Here is a 22,234-nt window from a genome sequence, read left to right as displayed (position 1 = left end):
GAGAAGGAGGGAGAGAGAGAGAGAGAGAGAGAGAGAGAGAGAGAGCCCAGCAGGCTGACAGAAGTGAAAGCTCCGGTCAGACACGCCTAAGAGGAAATAGGCAGCAACTGTATCAGTGCTGCTCTCCCTGTACTGTTCATTACATGTCTGAACTCCCAAACCAGCAGACTAGACTAGACAGGAGCCCTGAGGACTTATTCCTTTGTGTGATTTAAAGTAAGTAATATTAACTCAAGGTCCACAGACTGATCATTTCCACAGTTTACAGCTTTCAATTCAATTCAATTCAATTTCAATTCAATTTATTTTGTATAGCCCAATATCACAACAGAGTTGTCTCACAGTGCTTTACAAAGTTCACTGAAATAAACAAGTGTAAGCGAACAAACAATCTAATCTAAGAGTCCAGCAGTCGATGAGGCCGATGGATCGGTCCGGTGGATCTGTCCGAGGCATCACCTGCCCTTTATGACCCTCCTTCTTTGGGAAGGAAAAACTCAAAAAACCCAGTGGGAAAAGAGAAACCTCCGGGAGCACCACAGTGAAGGAGAGATCCAGCTCCCAAGGACGGACAGGCTGTAGCCTTGGACAGACGCACATCCATTGGCTGATGGAGAACCACATCAGCAGGACCAGGACCAGGATCCTTTCGTCAGCAGGTGGACAGGTGGTGGAGTCTTAATGACACCTGAGCATATCCCAGTGATTTAAGACCATGTGAATGTAGACTAAATCATTCTGAGACGGCCCCCTACAGAAGCCTCCCACAAGGAGCCTGGTTCTGTTCCAGGTTTCTTCCTGTTAAAGGGGAGTTCTTCTTCCACTGTTTCCTAATCTAATATCTGATGCTGCTCATGTGGGGATTCTTGAATCCTTAATGTTGAATTCCTGAATCGTTGGGTCTCTCTAATTGAAGAGTTTGGTCTAGACCTGCTCTTTATGGAAAGAGTCTTGAGATAACGCTCTTGTGAATTGGCGCTCTATAAATAAAGATTGATTGATTGATTGATTGATTGAGATGGGATAATACAACACAGCTTACAAGAGATTAACTATGATACTGACGTGATTCTTTATATACATTCATCACACGTTGCGTGCGTTGTGCTTTCACATGTGGCGTCTTCAGTCAACATGTTCCCATCCATCCGTCCTTACATCACGTGAATGTATAACATACGAAGAGGCACTCCACATGCAGTGTTTTTCACATAATGGAGGCCTCATACACGTAGGCTGCATACTTGCTTTGTAAATACAGACAGTTAATAAATGAGCCAATTTATCCAGCTTCCACCAAAAGGCCTTATTACACATAACAGACACCCTCTGTCTCCAACAGACTGTCTCCTGCTCCTCTTCAGGACTGATTAGAGACGCTTGTGGACCTCGGGCTATAGGGTGACCTCCTCCAGGACGGTGACTGCGAACATCTCTCCGGCTACATCCAGGCTGGAGTCCCCACCAGAGAGGGGCATGAGGTGCTTCAGGAGCGTGAACAGGAAGGCCACAGGACCAGACCTGACCATCTACCACCTGTATCTATGGAGATCTTTAACCTGTCCCTGTTCCAGGCGGTGTAGTCCCACCACCAGGCAGCATCACATTCTGGGTGGAAACGGCACCAACAGGGACACTTGGTCCTGCAGAGGGTGGTGCACCATCGGACGTCAACTCTAAGAATTATACAGCATTTAAATCTGTAGGTGCTGGAGCAGAAAAGACCTCAGTCACCCCGGCAGGTCAGGGCTGTGGTACCGCTGCCTGGGGGGCAGAACAAACAGGATGAGGAGGAATCTCTTCACTCAGGCCACAACATGTCATTAGAAAGTATTATAACTGCTGTACGTTACTGTCGTACTGATGTCACCAGTACCAACAGACTGAAGGCTATACTACAGTGTACTGTACTGGCTTGATTGTTTAACTGTTTTACCATTTCTTTTCTTCTGAAAGTCACACTCAACATCGACAATCATTACTGATCTTATTGTTCACTGTTGCACCATTCGTTTGCATTCTATTTTGTATATTTCTATTGTACATATTTGCTAGATTCATGTGTGTGATCGTGTATGTGAGAATAAAACTGGGTTTGGTGTAACCACATTTTCAGAGCAACAATGTGAGATATAAAGTCAGTCCCGTATGAATGATGAACGAATGACAGTTTACCATAATTCTAATGTATTTGAACTTATTATTTTGTGGAAGAAGCACAAGGCTTTTTATAAATGTAGTTCTCTATCATATTACAAATCAAAACAATCAAAACAGATCTCAGTGAATTTCAGCATACACAAGACTACACATACTACACAAGATCTGTTTAATACAATGTCTAAAACAGTACAAATATTGGGAAGTTTGTTTTCAGGAGTATTCAATAAATATGAAAACTGAATTATTACACAGTATAAAAATCCTCATCAGTGACAACTGTTGTACTGATACTGATTGTGCGTGAGGCTTTTGTGGAAAGGTCGACATCTTAAAGCATCGCATCAAAGTTAAGGCTAAACAGGTGTGCACAGAGGCAGTAAGGTCTACTACTAATGGACGGATGGGTGTGTGCCACATGATGCATTCACTGGTCACAGTCAGTGTTCCTCTGACGCTGCGCACCAACAAGGACTAAAGCTGCAACAATTTAGTTTAGGAATCAGATGGAATTTGTTGAGCTATTCCTTCTTAATTCAGTTTTTATTTGGATAACAAATCAAAGATGATGATTTTTGTTATTATGGTGTTTGTTTCAAAATGAATCATTCTAGCATTCAATTGAAAGTCCACAACGAGCCTGCCACATCTCACGCAGCTGAATATCATAAACAGAGTTATCGTCAGAACTGTTGCCTGGAAGGACAATGACAGCAATAATCAGTTAATCAGTGGATATTTCGTTTAAACTGTTGTAGTGGTTAAATATGGAATATTTAATAACTGCAATATGGATGAGAAACCATCAAACTTACGTTTTCTTCAATTTTAAGAGGCTACGTTAAATCCTATATATATCTTTAAATCTTGATCTGATTTCTGTCGATCCTTGTTGGTGCAGCTCCATCTAAGAGTTCAGACTCATGGATCAGTCTAACCTGAGAACAGGTGGTACCGTCATGTCTTTTATGCTTTAGCTGCAAACTGCTGCCTTTGTCGAATGCCAATTACAGGAACATGAGAACAGCACAGAAATAAACAGACTGGTCCAAAATCAAATGAGAGAGATTCCTGACTAATCCTTCACTCACACTTATCGACTCGTCTACTCTGGTGTCACAGCTGCAGAGAGAGCAGCTGAGCAGGTGAACGAAAACAGGCTGCTCATTGTAACATGTGTTTGTTCATCATCAATCGATGTCAGTATCCTCTTCCTGTTTTGTACCGTCGAGAAATCTCTTTGGCTTTTGACTGCTTCAGCTAAGTTAAATGTCATTTTAATATTTACACATTAGAGGGGAACCACTGTCTAAGGATCAGCGATCTCAATAAAAACCGAGCAACTCCATCCACTGAGAAGGGCCACAAGTTGTAACTGACAGCTTTGGAAACAACCAGTTAACCTTGAGCTGATTAGTTTTTGTCGAGCAGTCATTTCTGAGAATAAGAATTAAACTTTAAGAATTAAACAAGCTTGGCTTTTAACGTGATTCGTATCTCATTTCCCTTTTTCTCCAACACACACAGCTTTTAGTTTTACAGCTTTAACTATATGCTAGCTGCCCAGCACCAGAAAGCAAAGAGTTCAAGTGGCTGGCACACAGAGTCAAATATCTGAAGTCGAAGTTAAAGAAGCATGGACAGCAAGGACAAAACCACAACTAACAGCTGGCTCGATGTTGGACTTCCCAGAGGACACAAGCAAAGGGATACTACTGTTGGTCTGTGTCCCTTTGGTGTGTTCTAGTTATATATTAACATGTCTGCCATTACAATATTGTTGCAGTTTGTTTATTCATTCTGCCTCATTGTGGCCAACAATCACTTGTCATAGCTTTTTTTGCTCAATTTTGACTTATTGGCAAGATCCGATTTTATTATCTCAGTTGTTCGTGACCCATATAATATGAATGAAAGTGCGAGTGAGAAAACAAAAGACAGCCAAGATTTCAATACTGGCTTTTAGTGAGGTCTGTCACCTCAGTGTCCTTCCAATTAATACCTCTGTATTGTTACACAGCAGAAGGTGATGGCAAAAATCACGATGGAATGATATAAAAAAAATAAAAAATAAAGTCATATAAAGGAAATTCATTCTCATTCGGTCTCTTTCACCTGCACCTTGTGCATAAATCCAGCATATTTCTGCCACATCCTGTCTAGTGGCTCACAGTGTTACAAGTAGCACAAACTGAAGTCCAGTCGAAGCTGGTCCCATTCCTTCACAAACAAGCTGATGCTTCCCTGTTCAAACGACCCATTCAGCTTCTTTACAATAGTATTGTTGCTAAATAGTTTACCTGATGGTTCACAGCGCTATTGATGCTTGGTAGGATACTTCAACAGATAAGTCACCATTCTGACTCAGTCAGTGAGTTGAAAATGTCCGATTAAAAATGGTTTTCTTTATAAAAGTAGTCTCTCTTTGGCTGTTGACATGTGGCGGGTGACATTTAGGCAGGGCCTGAACTAGCCGGGGAGTGGAGCAGGGCACAAAAGAATCCATTCTGCCAGTGACATGCACTCCATCCAGAATGTCAACAGTAACAGTCTTCTCTGGCTGGGCCATACACTGCTTGCTGCTGCTTGCTGCATCTCCACAGTCAGCAAGCTGACTGTGGAGATGCAGCAAGCAGCAGCAAGCTTGTGGGTGTGTGCTTGTGTTGAAGGAGATCAGGACACCACTGAGGCTATGCTGGTCTCCAGGCCAGGGTTGTCGGCGCTCACTGGCAGCCTGTTGACTCTGGAATGACTTGTGTTCCAGCGCTGCATTCTTCTGCGGTACTTCTCTGAATCCACTTCGTTAATCTGAGCTGATCTCAGAACAGCAGAGGGGTGTAAGGTGTTGTGCAGAGCTCGAAACAACAACCTGCAGAGGAGAACACACAAGAGAGCGTGTGTATTAGTCGGTTATCCAGTAACCGCTCTGTAAATGGACTGACATCAGCACAACTATGACTTCATTGCTTTCACAGTATTTTTTCCACTCAACTAACAACTTGTCATTGTAGACCTATGTCCATGTTCAGGCTTGGTCCTCTTGTAAGAATGAAAGAACTTAGCAATCCATACATCCGTACATCCATTTTCTTCTGCTTATCTGGGGTTGGGTTGCTGTGGCAGCAGGTCAGCAGGGCACTCCAGACATCCTTCTCTCCCAGCAACGTTTTCCAGCTCCTCCTGGGGGATCCTGAGGCGTTCCCAGGCTGGATGGGATATTTAATCCCTCCAACTGGTTCTGAGTCCGCCCCCAGGTTTCCTCCCAGTTGGACCTGCCTGGAAGACCTCCAAGGAGAGGCGCCCAGGAGGCATCCTGACCACACCTGAACCATCTCAACTAGCTCAACGATGCGAAGGAGCAGCAGCTCTACTCTGGGTTTCCCCTGGATGTCCGAGCTTCTCACCTCAAAGGCATTTCTGTCGCTTGTGTCTGCGATCTTGTTCTTTTGGTCACTGCCCAAAGCTCATGACCCATAGGTGAGGGGGGGAGTGGAGATTGCCAGCTAAATGAGAGTGGGGTGGACATTTACTGTAATGTATCTGAGGGTGGATGTGTGTACCTGGGTAACAGAGCTGTCACAGTAGTGAGAGCACATACGATGTAGAAGAGGGGCTTGGACATCTCATGTGTTTCTACCCCCAGAGGGTTGGTGGGGGGGTTGCAGGTCACACAGAACAAACTAAAGAGCTGCACGAAGCCAAAGTAGGAACCACCACTGAGCACTAACACCAGCGCATGAATCCACGTCTGCAAAACAAAACAGAGACTTAGAAACTCTCAAGCACAACTGGAGACAGTCTTATTGTTAGTACTTGTCTGAAGACTGAGCACATCTTTTATAATATCATACACAGTGGCCACACGATTAATCATTCCAATGGTGCAACATTGAGACAAAAAAAGGAAAGAAGTCATTTCTAACAACTTTGAGTGTAACAGTGTGTCTGACCAGAGTATGGCTCTCAATAACTTGGTGCAGCAGGATGATGAGGAGAGCTGAGGCATTGATTGGAGAGCCAAAGGACAGATCCCCAACGTCTGATCCTGTGAGTGCCTGTGACAAACATCACAACAGTCTCACGATGGGGTGGAACCAGGACTGTATGAGCAGCGTTTATTACTGTGTAATATTAAATGTGACACCAGCTGTTCAGCTGTAAGGTATCAAACATTTACACCAGTGTTGACTGGTTTTGTTGAGAAACCGTGCACAACAATAATGTACAAAGATCTTGTCAGTCAGCTAGATTAACTGCTCACCACAAATGTAAAGTGAACTAATGGGATAAAAACAGCGATGACGGAACTATTTGACTAAACAGAACGATTTGACACAGCATACTTACAAAGTAAGGCACAAAAAAGCAAACAAGGCTTTGGTAAAAAGCATCCAGGATTGTGATCCAGAATGCGCTGGGAGCATAGACCTGCAGGGGAGACAGGGTTCAACTATTAGTCCTTTAGGTCCGTCTGCAGGACCACTGACTTCATGCACGGGTTGCTCAAATGGATGAGATTAATGATTCATTTTTAGTCCACACAAGAAGATAAAACAAAAAAACACTTGAGCTGACTAACATGCCACTGATTATTGTGTAATGATTGATTTCTTGAGTCTTTTGCAACCATTCAATGTTTTGACAATTTTGAGGATTTTATAAAGGGTTTAGCTATTTGTTCGCTGAAGACCTGTTTGGGTCAACACATGGCCTGTTTTAGTCTAGTTTAGGGCTGGCTCAGGCCTTGGACCAGCCCCTAGTTGTGCTGCTATAGGCTCAGACTGCCGGGGGACTCCCATGATGCACTGGGCTCCTCTCTCCTCTTCTTCCTTTCCATCCTGATGCTTCATGTCTCTTTAATGTCTGTTACTAACTTGGTATCTTCCCCGGAGCCTTTCTGTGCTTTTCTCATCTCTCAGGTTCCTGTGGATCCTGGTCCTGGTTCTCCTGCTGTGGTTCTCAGGTTCCTGTGGATCCTGGTCCTGGTTCTCTGGTTCCTGTGGATCCTGGTCCTGGTTCTCCTGCTGTGGTTCTCTGGTTCCTGTGGATCCTGGTCCTGGTTCTCCTACTGTAGTTCTCAGGTTCCTGTGGATCCTGGTCCTGGTTCTCTGGTTCCTGTGGATCCTGGTCCTGGTTCTCCTGCTGTGGTTCTCTGGTTCCTGTGGATCCTGGTCCTGGTTCTCCTACTGTGGTTCTCAGGTTCCTGTGGATCCTGGTCCTGGTTCTCCTGCTGTGGTTCACAGGTTCCTGTGGATCCTGGTCCTGGTTCTCCTGCTGTGGTTCTCTGGTTCCTGTGGATCCTGGTCCTGGTTCTCCTGGCTGTGGTTCTCAGGTTCCTGTGGATCCTGGTCCTGGTTCTCCTGCTGTGGTTCTCTGGCTTCATGAATCACTGCTGCTGATCGTCAGCCACCCGTCATGTTTTTCCGTGCTTACTAATTTATTAGTCACACTCCTATTGTCAGTGCTATAGCTGGCAGTTTACCTAGACTTTGTTTTCAATTTAAAAAGGCCAGCAAACAATTGTCATCTGCCTCAGACATTATGAAATGATGCCTGGCTGATTTTTTTTTTGGATTATGCGTTCAGTTCTTGTGTGTGTTAATCATTAGTGCTATACAAAAAAATGGTTAAACGGGTCACAAAAGATTGAACTTTTAGTTCAACTATTCAACCTTTTGAAAACTTTTACAGTTATAGAACTATCACTGTTTAAATGTCGTGTTTTTTTTCTATGTTTATAATAAGTGTTTATTGCGCTGCTTAAAATGGGGGGCTGTCACCGATGTCTCCCACTGAGCCTCTTTTGCCGTTGTGTCTTTTTTAAAATTTCTGACAAAACCCTTGTAAACTCCCCAATAGGGGGGGGTTGCACAACAAACAACAACAATAATAAACTAATAAAATGTGATATCTCAGTTATTTCTAACTCTATCCACATGTCTACCTCTTCAGTAACTCTTCAGATGCTTACAGTGAAAACTGCTCTGCAATAACACCTTCAGTGTCTTGTTTGAGTGGTACAACTACAGACCTTCAACAGTTCTGCTCAACAATCCCTCAGCACAGTACTGCTACAGCTACTAATATTACTACTCCTGCTATACTGCTACTACTACTGTTACTGTAATACTGCTACCATTACTACTACTACTACCACTACTACTACTACAGAAACAATTAAAATGTGAAATTCAAATGTTATGTTCTTTTTTTTATACTTTTCTAACTCTTCTTCTTCTTCTTCTTCCTGTTTTGCATTTCAGTTTTTCAGCAGTGCAGTGTGATGCATTTGAGTTTTACAGTTTTCAAGCAAGTTCATTTATATAATGAACATTATATATATATATATATATATAGAAAATACTGGCAAACAGCATCTGTGATTGTAGGTTTTGAAAGGGCAGTGTGTGGTGTACTGTGTGTGTGCAGTCACCTTGGAGGTCCGTGCGTCCAGATAGAGCTCAGGCAGCTCCATCAGAGTGTCTGCAGGCATGTCTTGGTCCAAGATGCCATAGATGAGAGGGGGGATGGAGGTGAAGACCAAGTTGAACAAGATGAGCACCCAAGAGTTGGTCATGACGCTTCCAGAGAAACCGCAAAAGAACTGATACCAAAACAGCAGATTGACGTACATCTGCAGACACACAGGCAACAGCAGGGAGGACCGTTTGTTAGTTGGTGTTGTGCTTCTTTGTTTTACCTTGCTTGTGTCGACCAGGGACTGCAGAGTAGGTAGTGAAATCAAGCATACATTGGCTTGAGATGAATGATTTCTGTACATGATCCCTGACAAATGTATAAAGAATGAATGTTAATTAGCAGTTGGTGATATTCTCATTGCAGTAAGCATGCTATGTACACGGTTGAGGATGCACATATGCGTATGAATACAGTATATTGTTCATATATTCAACGAAAAAGTCACATACATTCTACTTTTTGCTAGTTTTGTTAAGATATGTAGCTTTTTATTTTATTTTCCACCTACTAGAGGAAACACATCACACATTTGCAGATTCATGTCACACTGTATGAGATGGGTCTAATAAAAGCTGTGTGGCTCTACAATAGGAATTTTAAGGCAACTGCTTAAAGAACAAATATCCAGCAAAACAGCTACAATCATGACATACGAATATGTGTGTGAGAAGAGTGGCAGGGAAAACCGTGTGAGCAAAATACTTCCATCCACATATATGGATCGAGTAGATGAGGGTGCAATGTTTCTACACTGGACACCAAATGTGAGTGCCAACACCACAGGCTTAACCACATACGTTAATCGCGCTACTTTATAAACATTTTATACGTGTAGAAACTATGCAGAGCTCTCACCACATTCTTGTAGATGAAGTAGAGGATCATGTTTGCAAGACGAGAGTAACACCAGCGGCCATGAACCAGCAACAGCTTCCCAAGGTGTTTGAACCTGGAGATGGCGAAGTCACTGGACATCACAGCCTAGGGACAAAAATATTACCACATGGGGAAACGTTGAGACAGAGAACACATGTTCTGTTCTGACTGCTTCACACACAAGAGGCTATCCGTTTCTGTTAGTTCCTACTGGCATTTGAAACCATAATGACACTGACTACTGTGGTATCACGTATATGCTGATGCACACATATGCACATAATCTTGTTTTGAACTTTCAGCTGCACATTACTAAGAGAAGTGTAAGATATACTTTTGCTATGTACATGTACATTTTACACTATATGTGTGTATGTATATATATATATGTATACGCACACGCTGTACTTCTAGTTTGAGTTCCTTAAGTGTATTTTAGTGCAAAATTTGTAGCCTAGAAACATTCCATGCTCTGTCACTGTTTAACTACGGCAGCTGAACAACACTTATGAACTAAAGTTACCTTCATTTCATTTCAAATAAATACCTAAGCCATTTATTCTTCTGCCAGGAAGAATCTAGTGGCCATTACCTGCATGCCCTCCTGACCAGATATCCCGATGCCCACATCAGCCACCTGAATCATGCTCACGTCATTGGCTCCATCACCTTATCAAACAAAAACAACTTTTAATTGTCACACATGTTTGGATATGTATGAAGCACATACGACACGTTTTATCCATATAACCAACCCTTTCTTTAATATTATATTTCATTCTTTATGTTAGGAGAAATATATACACAGGTTAAAGAAACATTCTGATTATTAATTAATGGGGAACACATGCAAGCTTCCGAGCTGAGTCCTTACCCACAGCCAGGGTCATGACACCAAGCTGATCACGGACCAGCTGGACCACCTGGCTCTTCTGTAGTGGAGTGGACCTGCAGCAAATGACTGCCTTGCATCTACAGCCCAGCTCCAGAAAGTCACTTTTCAGCTCCTCCTGTAGGGCCCAGTCCAGCGTGCGGCCATCTATAACCAGAATGAAGCTGGCTTTGCCGTCTGAGGATTCCTCAGAACTCCCTGCTGCTGTCAGTTCGGTCTCGATGGCATCACAACGCTGTATTTCTAGTTTGAGCTCCTCAAGTAAAGCTGCACACGATTCCTGATAGAAAAGACACCAGTACATCCATATATTTATTTATTTATATTTATCACAATGTAATTATTATAATTTCCTTCTTTCAATATTATTCTATTACTATTTTTGGTTTGTGGGATTTTATCCGTCTAGCAGCTGGGCTTGAAGATAGTGGGAACTTTTGGTATGTTCGTCAATTCAAATTATATCTCAATGACTTCTGAGCAGATTCTAATCAAATTTGGTATAGATATATATTTTTTTTCAAAACCCCCTGACCTTTCTTCTACCACCATGTTCAGATTAGATTTTGGTCGATGACAATGTATCTCATACACGAACTGCCAGATTTCAGATTCGATGCCCTACTTGCTTTGTGACCCTGACCTTCTCTCTAAACGCTCCATCAAGCCTAAATATCAGCATTCCACACACAAGATCTTTCATATTCTAATGGTATTATCTAATGGTATCTTTCATTTGAAGTTTTATTTACCTAGCAAGACCATCTCTATTCTTAAGATCAACCTTTTTCTGCCTACCACCTCCTTTAGTGTTGAATGGGCAGACGGGCTGACACAGTAATTATCATCCCCTACCATAATACATGATGCAAACTTAAGCTACTAACATACTGTCTGCCAGCTATGTCAACGGTTTGCAATTTAGCATTTGCACTTGAACAATGAGGGCAGGAGAGCAAGAATGTGGATAAACAAGTTGACAGGCAGAGATGTGTGATGGGAATGCACGACCAAACACAGCTTTAGATATATACACATCAACTTTTTCAAATAAGCCTAACAACAGTGCTCCTGCCCATCAGCTACTGACCACACTTCCACAGCTGGCAGTCAACAGTTGGTCGGTGGGACAAAGGAGTTTGCAGGCGTAGGCGATGTTGATAGCGGTCTCCTTTTTGTCTCCAGTGAGGATCCAGACTTTGATCCCAGCCCTCTGAAGAGCCTCAATGGTCTCTGGGACCTCCTCCTGCAGTCTGTCTACAACCCCCGTGGTACCTGAACACACACAGATACAGAGACAAAGCACTTTAGGCACGACTGCTCCGAGCTCTGATAGGAGTGGTCTATGTGACAGCTGCGTTGAGCGGCTCTCCAACCCAGCAGGGTGAGGTTGGTCTCCAGTCTCTGAGCCGACTCCAGCAGCAGGTCCTCTCTGTTCTCTATGCTGCTCTCTGCCAGCAGCTGTTTCTGCAGCCACACCTCATACTCCTCCTCTTCCAGAACCTGCTCCAGACACAGAACACAGTCACTCAGGAACACAATTACAAATCTTCTTTCATAAAAGGGCAGATTCGCTCCTAAGTGGACACTTCTCTACTCTTCAGGAAGAGTTGGGCCATTTCTAAAAGCAGCAAATGGAACACAGTATGTGTGAGTGTGCACCACACGAATATATGACTACACTTCACGAATAAGACAGGAGGGAAATGGAGAGGCCTAGAAAAGCTTAAGAGAAACACCAGTGAGTTTGAAAATCAGCTGTCTGTTGTTACAACCACTAGGTGTCAACAGCTACCAAGACTTGTGCCAAAAGATCCCTCTGGTGTACAGCTTTCTACAGCACAATCCATCCCTTCACACTGCAATCAATCACAAATGTAACCAAATGCAGTCAGGCAAAGCTGTCTCAAACTGTCTCAAAGACTGCTGGACAACACACAGCACAACACCTCTTCACTCTGATTCATGTGCTGTGAATTGACTTTAATGTGGCATAGAAAATCTGTGTCACAGTGAAAAATGATTCATTTAGTTATTCAAGACAATCATCTATACCGTTTATCCTTAAGAGTTGTGGGGGGGGGGGCTGACTTTGGGCAAGAGGCGGGGTACACCTTGAACTGGTTGCCAGTCATTCACAGAGCTGACACACAGAGACAGACAACCACTCACGCTCACACTCGCACCTATGGGAAATTTAGAGTTACCAATTAACCTGACCTGCATGTCTTTGGACTGTGGGAGGAAGCCAGAGCACCCGTAATGAGCCCATGCAAGCACCTGGAGAACCACCACACCACCCACCATGCTGCCTGTTGTTTAGTTATGTCACAGTGAATTCATAGATAAAAAGGGTAAAACATAAGATCTTTGTTTGATCAGCTGTGCGGTCTGGGACAAAAATATGTTGTGGTGTGAGCAGCGCAGTGATTCAGCAATGTAAAGAAGTTGCACTCTGCACTAGGCTTAAGAAAGATCCAGAATCAAATCCACACACAATAACTATGTACAGGTGCAGAAAACAAGACCGTGCCACAAGTCTAGATTGACTATATTCTGCAGAATTGACAGACAATGAAGTCAGCCTCATAGAGCAGAGATGGATGGAACATTGGATTTCTGTTTTTGATATTATTCATTGTACTGTAGGGTATCATATAAATGCTATAATACAATAGCTACATGTTTTTCAGTTTTTTATATCTCCCCAAATTGAAACTTGACTCGAGTCTGTTTTGAGAGACCACAACCCCCCAGCTCAGCGGTAATCTGAACTCTTGGCAAAAAAGGTTTGGAGGTGAAGAGGGCAAGGTGGATTTACTGTAATATACTTCATCCTTTGTTTAGAGCCACAGGCCCTCATGATATAATGTGTTGTCTCACCTTCCTAAAGCTTTACCTTTTTAGCGATGCAGAGTGTGCGTAGGCCGTCTCTGGCATAGCTGTCTAAATGTTTCTGGGTTTGTTCTCGGATGTGACTGTAGATCTCCTGAGCCTGCTTTGCACCTGAAAATAATGGGGACATGATGAATGACAATGAGAATGATATAGACAAACATTGCTGTTAATATTATTATTATTATCGTTATTATTAGGGCTGGGCAAGTTAACGCGTTACTATCACGTTAACGCATTAATCAATTAACGCCGACAATTATTTTATCACGCATTAACGCAGTTCTTTATTATTATTATTATTACTATTATTTTGAAAGTCTGTTGCTCACTGGCTCTGAATACACACACAGACAAACCGTGGGTCACAGGTGGGGGGGGGTGTTGATCAGTATTGGCTTGGGATGGGCGTCATCACGCGTCTCAACCAATGAGAGCATTTGGGGTCTTAGGCCTTAGGTCGCTTTCACACCAGAGCTGGTTGGTCCGCTTTAAACGGACCAGAGTTTGTTTCCTCGGATAGTCCGCTTCATTTGGGCAGGTGTGAAAGCTCTGAACTCTGGTCCGCCTGAAAACGTGGGTCTTGGTTCGCTTGCAAGTGAACCCTGGTGCGGTTCGCTTACAGTAAATGGTAAATGGTCTGTATTTGTATAGCGCCTTTCTAGTTATTTCAACTACTCAAAGCTACTACATGACATCCTCATTCACCCATTCATACAGGAGGAATGTAATTTGGAGGCGACTATTCTTTCATACTCATTCACACACTGCTTCAGGAGCAAGTTGGGGTTCAGTGTCTTGCCCAAGGACACTTCGACATGTTGACCCTTAGGAGCTGGGGATTGAACCCCCGACCTTCTGATTGAGGGACGACCCACTCTACCACTGAGCCACAGCCGCCACAGTGGGAACTGCAAAAGGACTATCAGCGAACCAAAGAGAGGAAGTGAACCAATGTCTCATGGGCAGACGTGGAGTAGTGAGGAGGTGCAGGCGCTTATTGATATATGGTCAGAGGACTATATGTCATGGTTGCTTGTGGCTTCCGTTTTCGTTTGAAGTCGAAATATTAACTGCTACTGTGTGAAGGGAATACTGCTGTTAAAAAGCACCTTATTTTTAAGTGTTTGTAAACCAAATGTTATTGTACTTGTGTTCATATAGCAGTACTTTTAAAATAAAAGTGTGCAATACACTACTTTTGAATTCATTATTGAATTTTGCACAGAACAATACGATTAATCACGATTAAAAATTGTAATTGTTGCCCAGCACTAATTATTATTCATCTTGAGATCATAAGGAGACACAATTCTTCAGTCAGGGCCATATGCCCTCATCTTTTATCCATATTTCTTCTGCTGATTACCGTTGGCTGTCTCAGTTAGGTCCATGATCACAGAGTCAGCTCCCTTGGTGTAAACCACTACCTGTCCTGAGAGCGGGTGGCGGATCACCACTGACATCCGCTTCCTGTTAGAGTCAAAGGGCAGGATGTGCAGCAGCTGGACAGTCAGAGAGCCGATTCCTGGTAGATCCACCAGCAGGCTCTCTGCAGAGCGTCCTCTCAGGGTGCAGCGGTACGCATGGGCTGCGTGGACCAGAGCTGCCTCATCTGGACTCTCTGCCTCATACAGCAGTTCATCATCAACGTCACACTGACCGTCCACTTCTCTGGTCGGGTCCAAAACCACGTCCTGCATGGCACCGTCAGTCTTTGTCTTTGTATCCTTGATATCTTCCACTGTCTCCCTGTCTTCCACCTGCCAAGCCTCTCCTCCTTCCACTCTAGAAGATAAGTCCAGCTCATGCCTCAGGTCGGAGGTTTTCAGGTTGCTTTCTTGGTTGGTTTCCGACCCGTCTGTGCTGCTGCTGGGAGGTGTGGAGGAGGAGAAGGAACCAGCCTTCCCCTGAGCAAACAGCCTGCTGGTGAAGCTGTGAGGGCTGCCTTTGATCTGGGGAGGGGAGAGGGTTGACAAAGGAGAGAAGCTGAAGCGCTGGAACATCAGTTTGATTTCCTCAAGGGACTTGAGGGGTGTTCGGACTTTAGGCATCTGCAGGGAAGAAAAAAAGAGAGATGGGGTCAGTTTTTGTAAGGAAAAGAACTGAACAGGTTTTATATACCTTTTTTATTCAAATATTTTAAGTTAATTACATTAAATGCAGAAAGTGGGTCTCTGTTGTTAGTTTTTTAAATGCTGTATCTCTTTCTTTCTAAAGCAGGTATATTCAGCTATCAAACAGTCATTTCAGTTGGCATTACTAAATTTACTGTAGTGTTGGCTGACTGTTCATTAAGTCTGGAGCTGCATTATGTGGGAAGAAATATTACATCCCAGTTTTCTTTCCATCAACCTACTTTCATGTCAACAAATCAGCAAAAAGTACAGGGATCAAATATCGATCTTAGATGTTTTTGACGTAATATGCCTCACAAATGCCATCAACTCACTACATGTCGAGGTTGGCTGGGTGAGGAGACCACCACACTGTTACAGATGGCCAGAGTCAGGAAGAAGTCCATGATGTAAGTGAGTTCCAGGCTGGATGGACTCCCAGAGGCACCGTCACTCAGAGGCAGCACAGGAGCGCAAAGCCAATTCAACTTCCTCACCAGCTCAGGGTCTGGTACCACATCCTTCGCCTGAACAGACAGACAGAGGAGCAGCAGGAGCTTATCCATCATATGCTACACAGAGGAAAATATGACGTTCATTATGAAGAACAGCAGAGCTCGGTAAACACTGCTGCGTGCACTTAAGTCAATGGTAGGCTAGAAATCAGATTTACTACTTGCGTGTGTTTTACAATGACGTGTTACTGCTGTGCCTATAAACACTCTAATATGTAAAAACTTTAATATGCAAGGCAGACTGATGAATTGGAGTGCCCCTTTAACCTTATTAAAACATTTAAAAACACATCTTAGAACATGAAGGCTAAACCTTTTAAACCTAAAGATTTAAAAGGACCACACCAGTGTGTTTATGAGTTTTGGGTTATTTAGACCAAAGCACAAAACCATCATCTGCAGTTTTTACTGTAAAAAAAAAGACCACATTCAGCAAAATGTGTCCACATGCTCCCAAAGGAGTTTCACATGTTGTTATGCCACTGTTACAGAAATAGAACAGTTAGAAATAGAACTTAATTTCTAACAAAAAAATCACTGTGTGTGTGTGTGTGTGTGTGTGTGTGTGTGTGTGAGCCTGACCACACGACTGCAGAAGGCGCTTGTTTGGCGCTGGGTGTGATTGGACTGTGGGTCTTCCTCCTCTGACTCAGCAGTGAGCGTGTGCAGAGACACAGAGCTGTGGTTGCAGCTGAGGGAGCGACACCTCAGAGATTTACCACTGCAGCCTGATTTCAGAGTCCCAGAGCGGCCAGCTGCCTCGTTCTTTTCTGCCTCGTACACCTCCAGTCTCCGAGCTGACACACGCACAGCAACACAGACAGAGAATTGACATCACGTACAGGACTGGACTACGACGTCTGGAGTGTGACGTTGGGTTTGTAATAATAATACTTGATTAACTAAATTAAGCTGAAAAGTTTAATGGAGCAGAGAAGTCAATTATAACCCATGAGCTTCTTTCTGTTGTGAGGACCTATGACAGGTGGGGTCCGTCACGTCACGTCGTCCCCAGTGAACAGTGATGAAAGCCTTCTACTGAAGCAGAACTGCTGCACTGCAGATGATTAGTTTTACTCTTAGTTTTCACTTAAATGTCCCTTTTAGAAGCTGGATATATACCGGGTCTGGTCGTGATTTCTGTCATTTATGATAAAGTTGTACTCACCAAAGTAATTGCTTAGATTTGGGAACCCAGTGACATCACTACAATAATGTTCATCAAGTCCAGAAACACTAACAGTCCAACAGTCAGACAGGTTGGAAACAAACCAACAGTTTACCCAGATTATTCAAACCATTTTGGTTTGTCTTCAAAGTGTAATGGACGTTTGGATAATAATGTTCTGTCTTTTAAATATGACTAATCTGAGAATTTGTTACAAAAGTCTCCGATGGTGTGACTGCTTGTGTTTCTTGACCCGTCTGAGGGGATGAGAGCACACTAGTCACCAGCTGAGATCTGGGATCATAGCTGCCTTGGTAAAATGAGTCAGACGCCTTAATGCCCATTCGAGAATGTATACAAACTGTTTGGCATAGATTTTCAGCTTTAGTGTTAAAGTTCCAGCTTTAATGTTTGGTCCAGCATTACATCACCTGTGATGTCGTTGCCATGACAATACCTTTTTTCTCTTAGAATTATAAATAATTTGTCAATATTAGGAATTTTATCAAGACAAAGACAGATGGCGTTAGCTGAGTCTTCATTAGACAATTCTTAATTCTTTTTTCTCTGAATATCAAATACCTTAAGCTTTCTACTGCCGGAGTTATTGGTGTTTCTCAAGATGCTGTTAGTGCCTGGTGGTCCAACCTCATGTGACATAAATGTGTACTCTCCACTATATACTGTGATATATCATTTGTCATTACAAATATTAAAAAAAAATAATTCCAAAAATAATGTCCTAAGTTTGATTTGGTACTATATTTACATAAAGGCTGATTAAGTATGAGGGCTACCTGGTACACTGATACATTATCTGAGGCCCACTAAATCTGGCACACATATAAGGGTCTGGTTCAAAGCTATTATGTTCATAAACTATTATCTATATAAAGCAGAGCTTTTTAAAACTGTGAGGGAACCCAGTAAGGGGGGTGGGAAAGTTGAAGAGGGGCATGGAGGGAGAGGCATGAAACTAAAATACTGTGTGCCATGAAAGGGACAGGTGCATGCAGGTGTTCTGGGGGTTGGAATAGTAGGATTTGGCTGCTCACCAACATGGTCAGTGGTTGATGGAGCAGCAGCGGCTGTGACACACAGTTTTGGGAGGATTTTAAGGCATTTCAAAACCTTTGGTGGACAATTGCCACCAAGGGTTTTCCATACTCTCAAAATTCATACTCTCTGTCATAACTCTGACCACATAGATATAATACAGATACTTGGAGATCCGGTGTGACAGAAGCTTTTTCATGCTGAACTAACATTAACAAACGATTTATAACTGTGCCAGATATGATTGAAGGTTTAGCTGGAGAGTCTGACTCCTGAAACTGATGTGAGATGATCAGTTGATCGTTTTAATATAGAAGACCTATCGCTCTGTTGGTGTTAAACAGTCCAAACAGTCCAACAGCAGAGTGGACCTTCTTCTCTCACAAACCATCCTTGCAGAATACAAACAGAGACCTTTTTTTTTTTTTCATTAAGTTACTCACGGAATTAACATTAGTTCGCCAGAGCGGATATGATTGTGCTCTGTCATTTCATCTGGTGTTCAGTATCTTTCACACCACCGATGTTCCGATGAACAGACGACTCGCTCCTCCTGCCTCCTGAGCCACGGACTCATCATTGCTCCTACTGGTTCTCTGGTCTGATAATGGAATTCCTCACTACTTTGAAAATCTCCAACAGTGGCACATGAGAGTCAAAGCATTCTAGCAGTTAGATCATTAGGTCTTACCATTTTCCTCATGGGGATATTCAACCCCATAGATACTGCAGCGGCGGAACACCATCTTGTTCTCTGTCAGAGTTCCTGTCTTATCAGAGAACAGGTACTGGATCTGACCCAGTTCCTCAGTGATGGTGAGGGCCCGGCATTGGATCCTGGAGTCCAGCTGTTCATTGTACAGGGCTAAATCATTGTGGATGAAGTAGATCTGGCCCAGTTTCACAATCTCAATGGACACGTACAGGGAAATGGGGATTAGAACCTGTAGGACAGAAACTGATTACACCATCTGCATGACATTTTACTTTCACAAGCCTAATTGTACTGCTGAGCAATGTTTTTGTGTCAGGTAAAACTCTGTTAACATATTGTTATATGTTCATGTATTTCATTATTTTACTGCTAAATGAAGCAAGCAGTGATAACATTTTGTTTCATACAGACAGAGGCGTAACAAGATATACAGAAAAAAAACAACAGTGGAACATAACAAGTGGAGGTTCAAACCTTGTACAGAGCTTTAGCTGATTTGTTAGTGGGAAAACTACGTATAGATTCAAATTTGTATGTATGTCTGTGCATGTATGAAAGTGTAATGAGTAAATGTGTCATGGATACATAAGTGTCAGCAGAGTGTGCAAGTACAGTGTAGGGACAGTGGCAGCCACTAAGAACTGGCTGCCCTCCCCTCTTTGGTTCCTGACAGGACGTCTCTCCATTCCACTATAAACACACCCATGATGGGTGTAATACTGAAATATTAATTTCAGCAAGGACCCAGGTGTGTGAATGGGTGAAGGTGGATATAGTGTTAAGCCTTTAACGTCCTCACCAAGAAAAAAGCAATGAAAAAATGTATTCTTTATATATTTTATTTCCTTGGGGCACTAATTACAAAAATCAATGTTTTTTTATGAACAGACCCCACATTTTTTTAAATATTGGCCTCTACCAAATGGTTGAGATGTCGTAAGTAAAACATGTTTTCAATATGATATAGTGAGTCAAAATGTGCTAGTCAAAATGTGCATCTATTTTCATATTGCTATGGTGATCTGAACAACATATACATATGCAGTTGGCTGTTTCTATCTCTTCTGATATGGGTGAAGAGTATGTCAAGAATTTACTATTGATTCTAGAATTGGATGCATCTGTTATTTATTTGTTATGTTAATTGTTGTAAGCCCATCATTGTTGTCAGTGTCACCAAAAATGTCTAATTTCACTGATTAATGCGAATACTGGATTTAATATGTAATTTCTGCATCCATATAACCCGTTAAATTAATGTTTATTCATTTTCAAATATCTTCGGTTATCCTGAAAAAGAAATGGTATAACAGATCTATACTTGCACCTAATAAGATTCTTCAAAGGCAGAATCTGCGACACTGAAGAAACTAGCAAGAGTAGCTAGATTTGAGCAAAGCCACTCCCCAGCAACACTTGAATGTGCTGCCTGACTAATGTTACTCCTGGAGGACTAACTACTGCCACCACCCTCATTCCTCCTATATACAACCGCTGACTGACAGCCTCTCTTAGTAATAGTAGGCCCTGTCTTTAATAAGGGTTTTGGGCCTGGGGTTGAAATGGTTAACACGATACCTGGAGAACAATGATCATAGTCCAGAAGACATAGAATCCAGACAGAGCAGGAGAAGTGTCCCTATCAATCCGAAAGACAGGGTCTTTGAGGTTCTTCAGCCAGAGGCCGTGACCTGAAAAACATAGAGACACACAACAAAAGATTAAAAGTGGACATCCCTTAGACTCGGGAACATTTGCTGTTTTTTTGTCACTGTCCTTTTGTTGATTGAAAACATTGGAAATGCAGTTTTTCCGTTGTCAGCTTCCACTGCATTGAAGACAGAGCTATGTGGTGTCAGTCAGTGTTGGTACGAACCAATAGCAGCAGTCAGACACATGACGATGAGCAGGAGCACACACCACAGGACGTCCGTGTTTAGACGCCTCTCCAGCTGGCTGCGCTTATACCTGTGCCCATTGTTGTTCATCATGGCTTTAGTTTCATGACCTGAGTCACAAAGCAAGAGACAAACAGACCACAGGCACGCTGAGTTACACAGACCATTATACTGTAGGAAGCACATTAGCAAAACTGAAAATGTAGCAGTTCACATAGTGTGCAGAGCATCATAGAGTCACTCTAGTTAATAGCATCACGACTTTCATTGTTTTATCCTTGAGTTGACATATTACAAGTTGTTGTGAAGGTCCACGGTGTAGCAGTTTCAATGTTTGTTTTATGCTTTCACATCCTTAAAAGAGGGGTTTGCAAGTTCTCCCCGTGCTTGCGTGGGTTTTCTGCTTCCTCACACCGTCCAAAGACATGCAGGTTAATAGGTGACCCTGAATTGCCCATAGGTGTGAGTGTGAGGGTGAACTGTTCCCTGCCTCTAGCCCAATGTCAGCTGGGATTGGCTCCAGCTCCCCCACGACCCTGATGGATAAGCGGTATAGATAATGGATGGATGGATGGTATCACTAGTATCACAACCACCACATGTAGAGAAAGCACAAGAGATAAAGCATATAAACTGAGATGAGACAAAAATCTTATTGGATATTTGGATCTATTTTGATATTTAGATCATTTTCAAAGTGTAGGTGTAGTGGAGAGAATAAATATAAATGCCACATACAGATCTGGGTTTCTGTGAAGTGCAAACATTCCCTGGATGACAGTTCTGAACTGGCTGGCACAGGTCTCTGTCACACCTGTTGTTCTGCATATTAAGTTACAGCCAAGGAAAAGCATGGTCCTTGTTGCCTCTGATTTGTGTCATATGAACTGGCAGGTGAGTCATTCATTAGACAGGTTTGGTAATGTCATCCTTCTTTGGGCTACATGGACCAACGTAGACAAATCAAATTCTGGTGACTGAGAGCTGGTTAATTAAGAAGAACTTTTCTCCACCTGACTTGTTTATTTATTTTATCTGTTGTCATATTTGACTTAATATATAACTTTTATCATTTAAAAGAAAAGTAATACAAACAATCTTCTGTACATTACATTTCCCAAATCTACCTTAAGTGGTGAAAATACAAGTGTAATCTGTAACACATTACTCTACACAGACATTCATATTGTGAATAAACTCATTACTTTGAAATTAAAGTATTAGTATTGATAGTTACATTTTGAACATACTGGTCGTTACACTGGCTGTTTATGGTGAACAAACTGGACAATCAGTTCAGGGGGACAAATTTACAAATAAGATGTGTCAAACATTCATTTTGTGTTCTATATTATAGCACCATATAAGAACACCTGTAGTATTTCAGACATACAAAAGGAACCATAGCTTTCAAACCAAAAGCTCAGACTGAAGAGTGAGCAAGCAAATGTAATTGCTACTA

General features: G+C 42.5%; 1 protein-coding gene across 2 annotated transcripts in view; it reads right to left on the bottom strand.

Annotated features, from left to right (window-relative positions):
- Nucleotides 1–4,790: 4,790 nt before the first annotated feature.
- The window catches only part of atp10d (ATPase phospholipid transporting 10D), a 31,008-nt gene continuing 13,564 nt past the window's right edge, over nt 4,791–22,234 (bottom strand). The window contains exons 7-23 of one of the 2 annotated variants that reach the window (XM_070841681.1): nt 20,751–20,882; nt 20,453–20,565; nt 18,851–19,103; nt 16,518–16,732; nt 15,756–15,947; nt 14,673–15,357; nt 13,308–13,414; nt 11,785–11,911; nt 11,499–11,683; nt 10,391–10,688; nt 10,109–10,185; nt 9,496–9,621; nt 8,594–8,794; nt 6,508–6,588; nt 6,111–6,215; nt 5,721–5,908; nt 4,791–5,029 (exon numbers count right to left, since the gene is read on the bottom strand). In XM_070841681.1, the coding sequence (XP_070697782.1) occupies nt 4,834–5,029; nt 5,721–5,908; nt 6,111–6,215; nt 6,508–6,588; nt 8,594–8,794; nt 9,496–9,621; nt 10,109–10,185; nt 10,391–10,688; nt 11,499–11,683; nt 11,785–11,911; nt 13,308–13,414; nt 14,673–15,357; nt 15,756–15,947; nt 16,518–16,732; nt 18,851–19,103; nt 20,453–20,565; nt 20,751–20,882 (3,281 nt within the window). In that variant the 3' untranslated portion in view covers nt 4,791–4,833. The remainder of the gene's footprint in view (nt 5,030–5,720; nt 5,909–6,110; nt 6,216–6,507; nt 6,589–8,593; nt 8,795–9,495; nt 9,622–10,108; nt 10,186–10,390; nt 10,689–11,498; nt 11,684–11,784; nt 11,912–13,307; nt 13,415–14,672; nt 15,358–15,755; nt 15,948–16,517; nt 16,733–18,850; nt 19,104–20,452; nt 20,566–20,750; nt 20,883–22,234) is intronic. The other variant, XM_070841682.1, reaches the window with a different exon arrangement.

The sequence above is a fragment of the Pempheris klunzingeri genome, chromosome 13 (genome assembly GCF_042242105.1).
Source record: "Pempheris klunzingeri isolate RE-2024b chromosome 13, fPemKlu1.hap1, whole genome shotgun sequence".
NCBI lineage: Eukaryota > Metazoa > Chordata > Actinopteri > Acropomatiformes > Pempheridae > Pempheris > Pempheris klunzingeri.
This window is presented reverse-complemented; position numbering and strand designations above follow the sequence as displayed.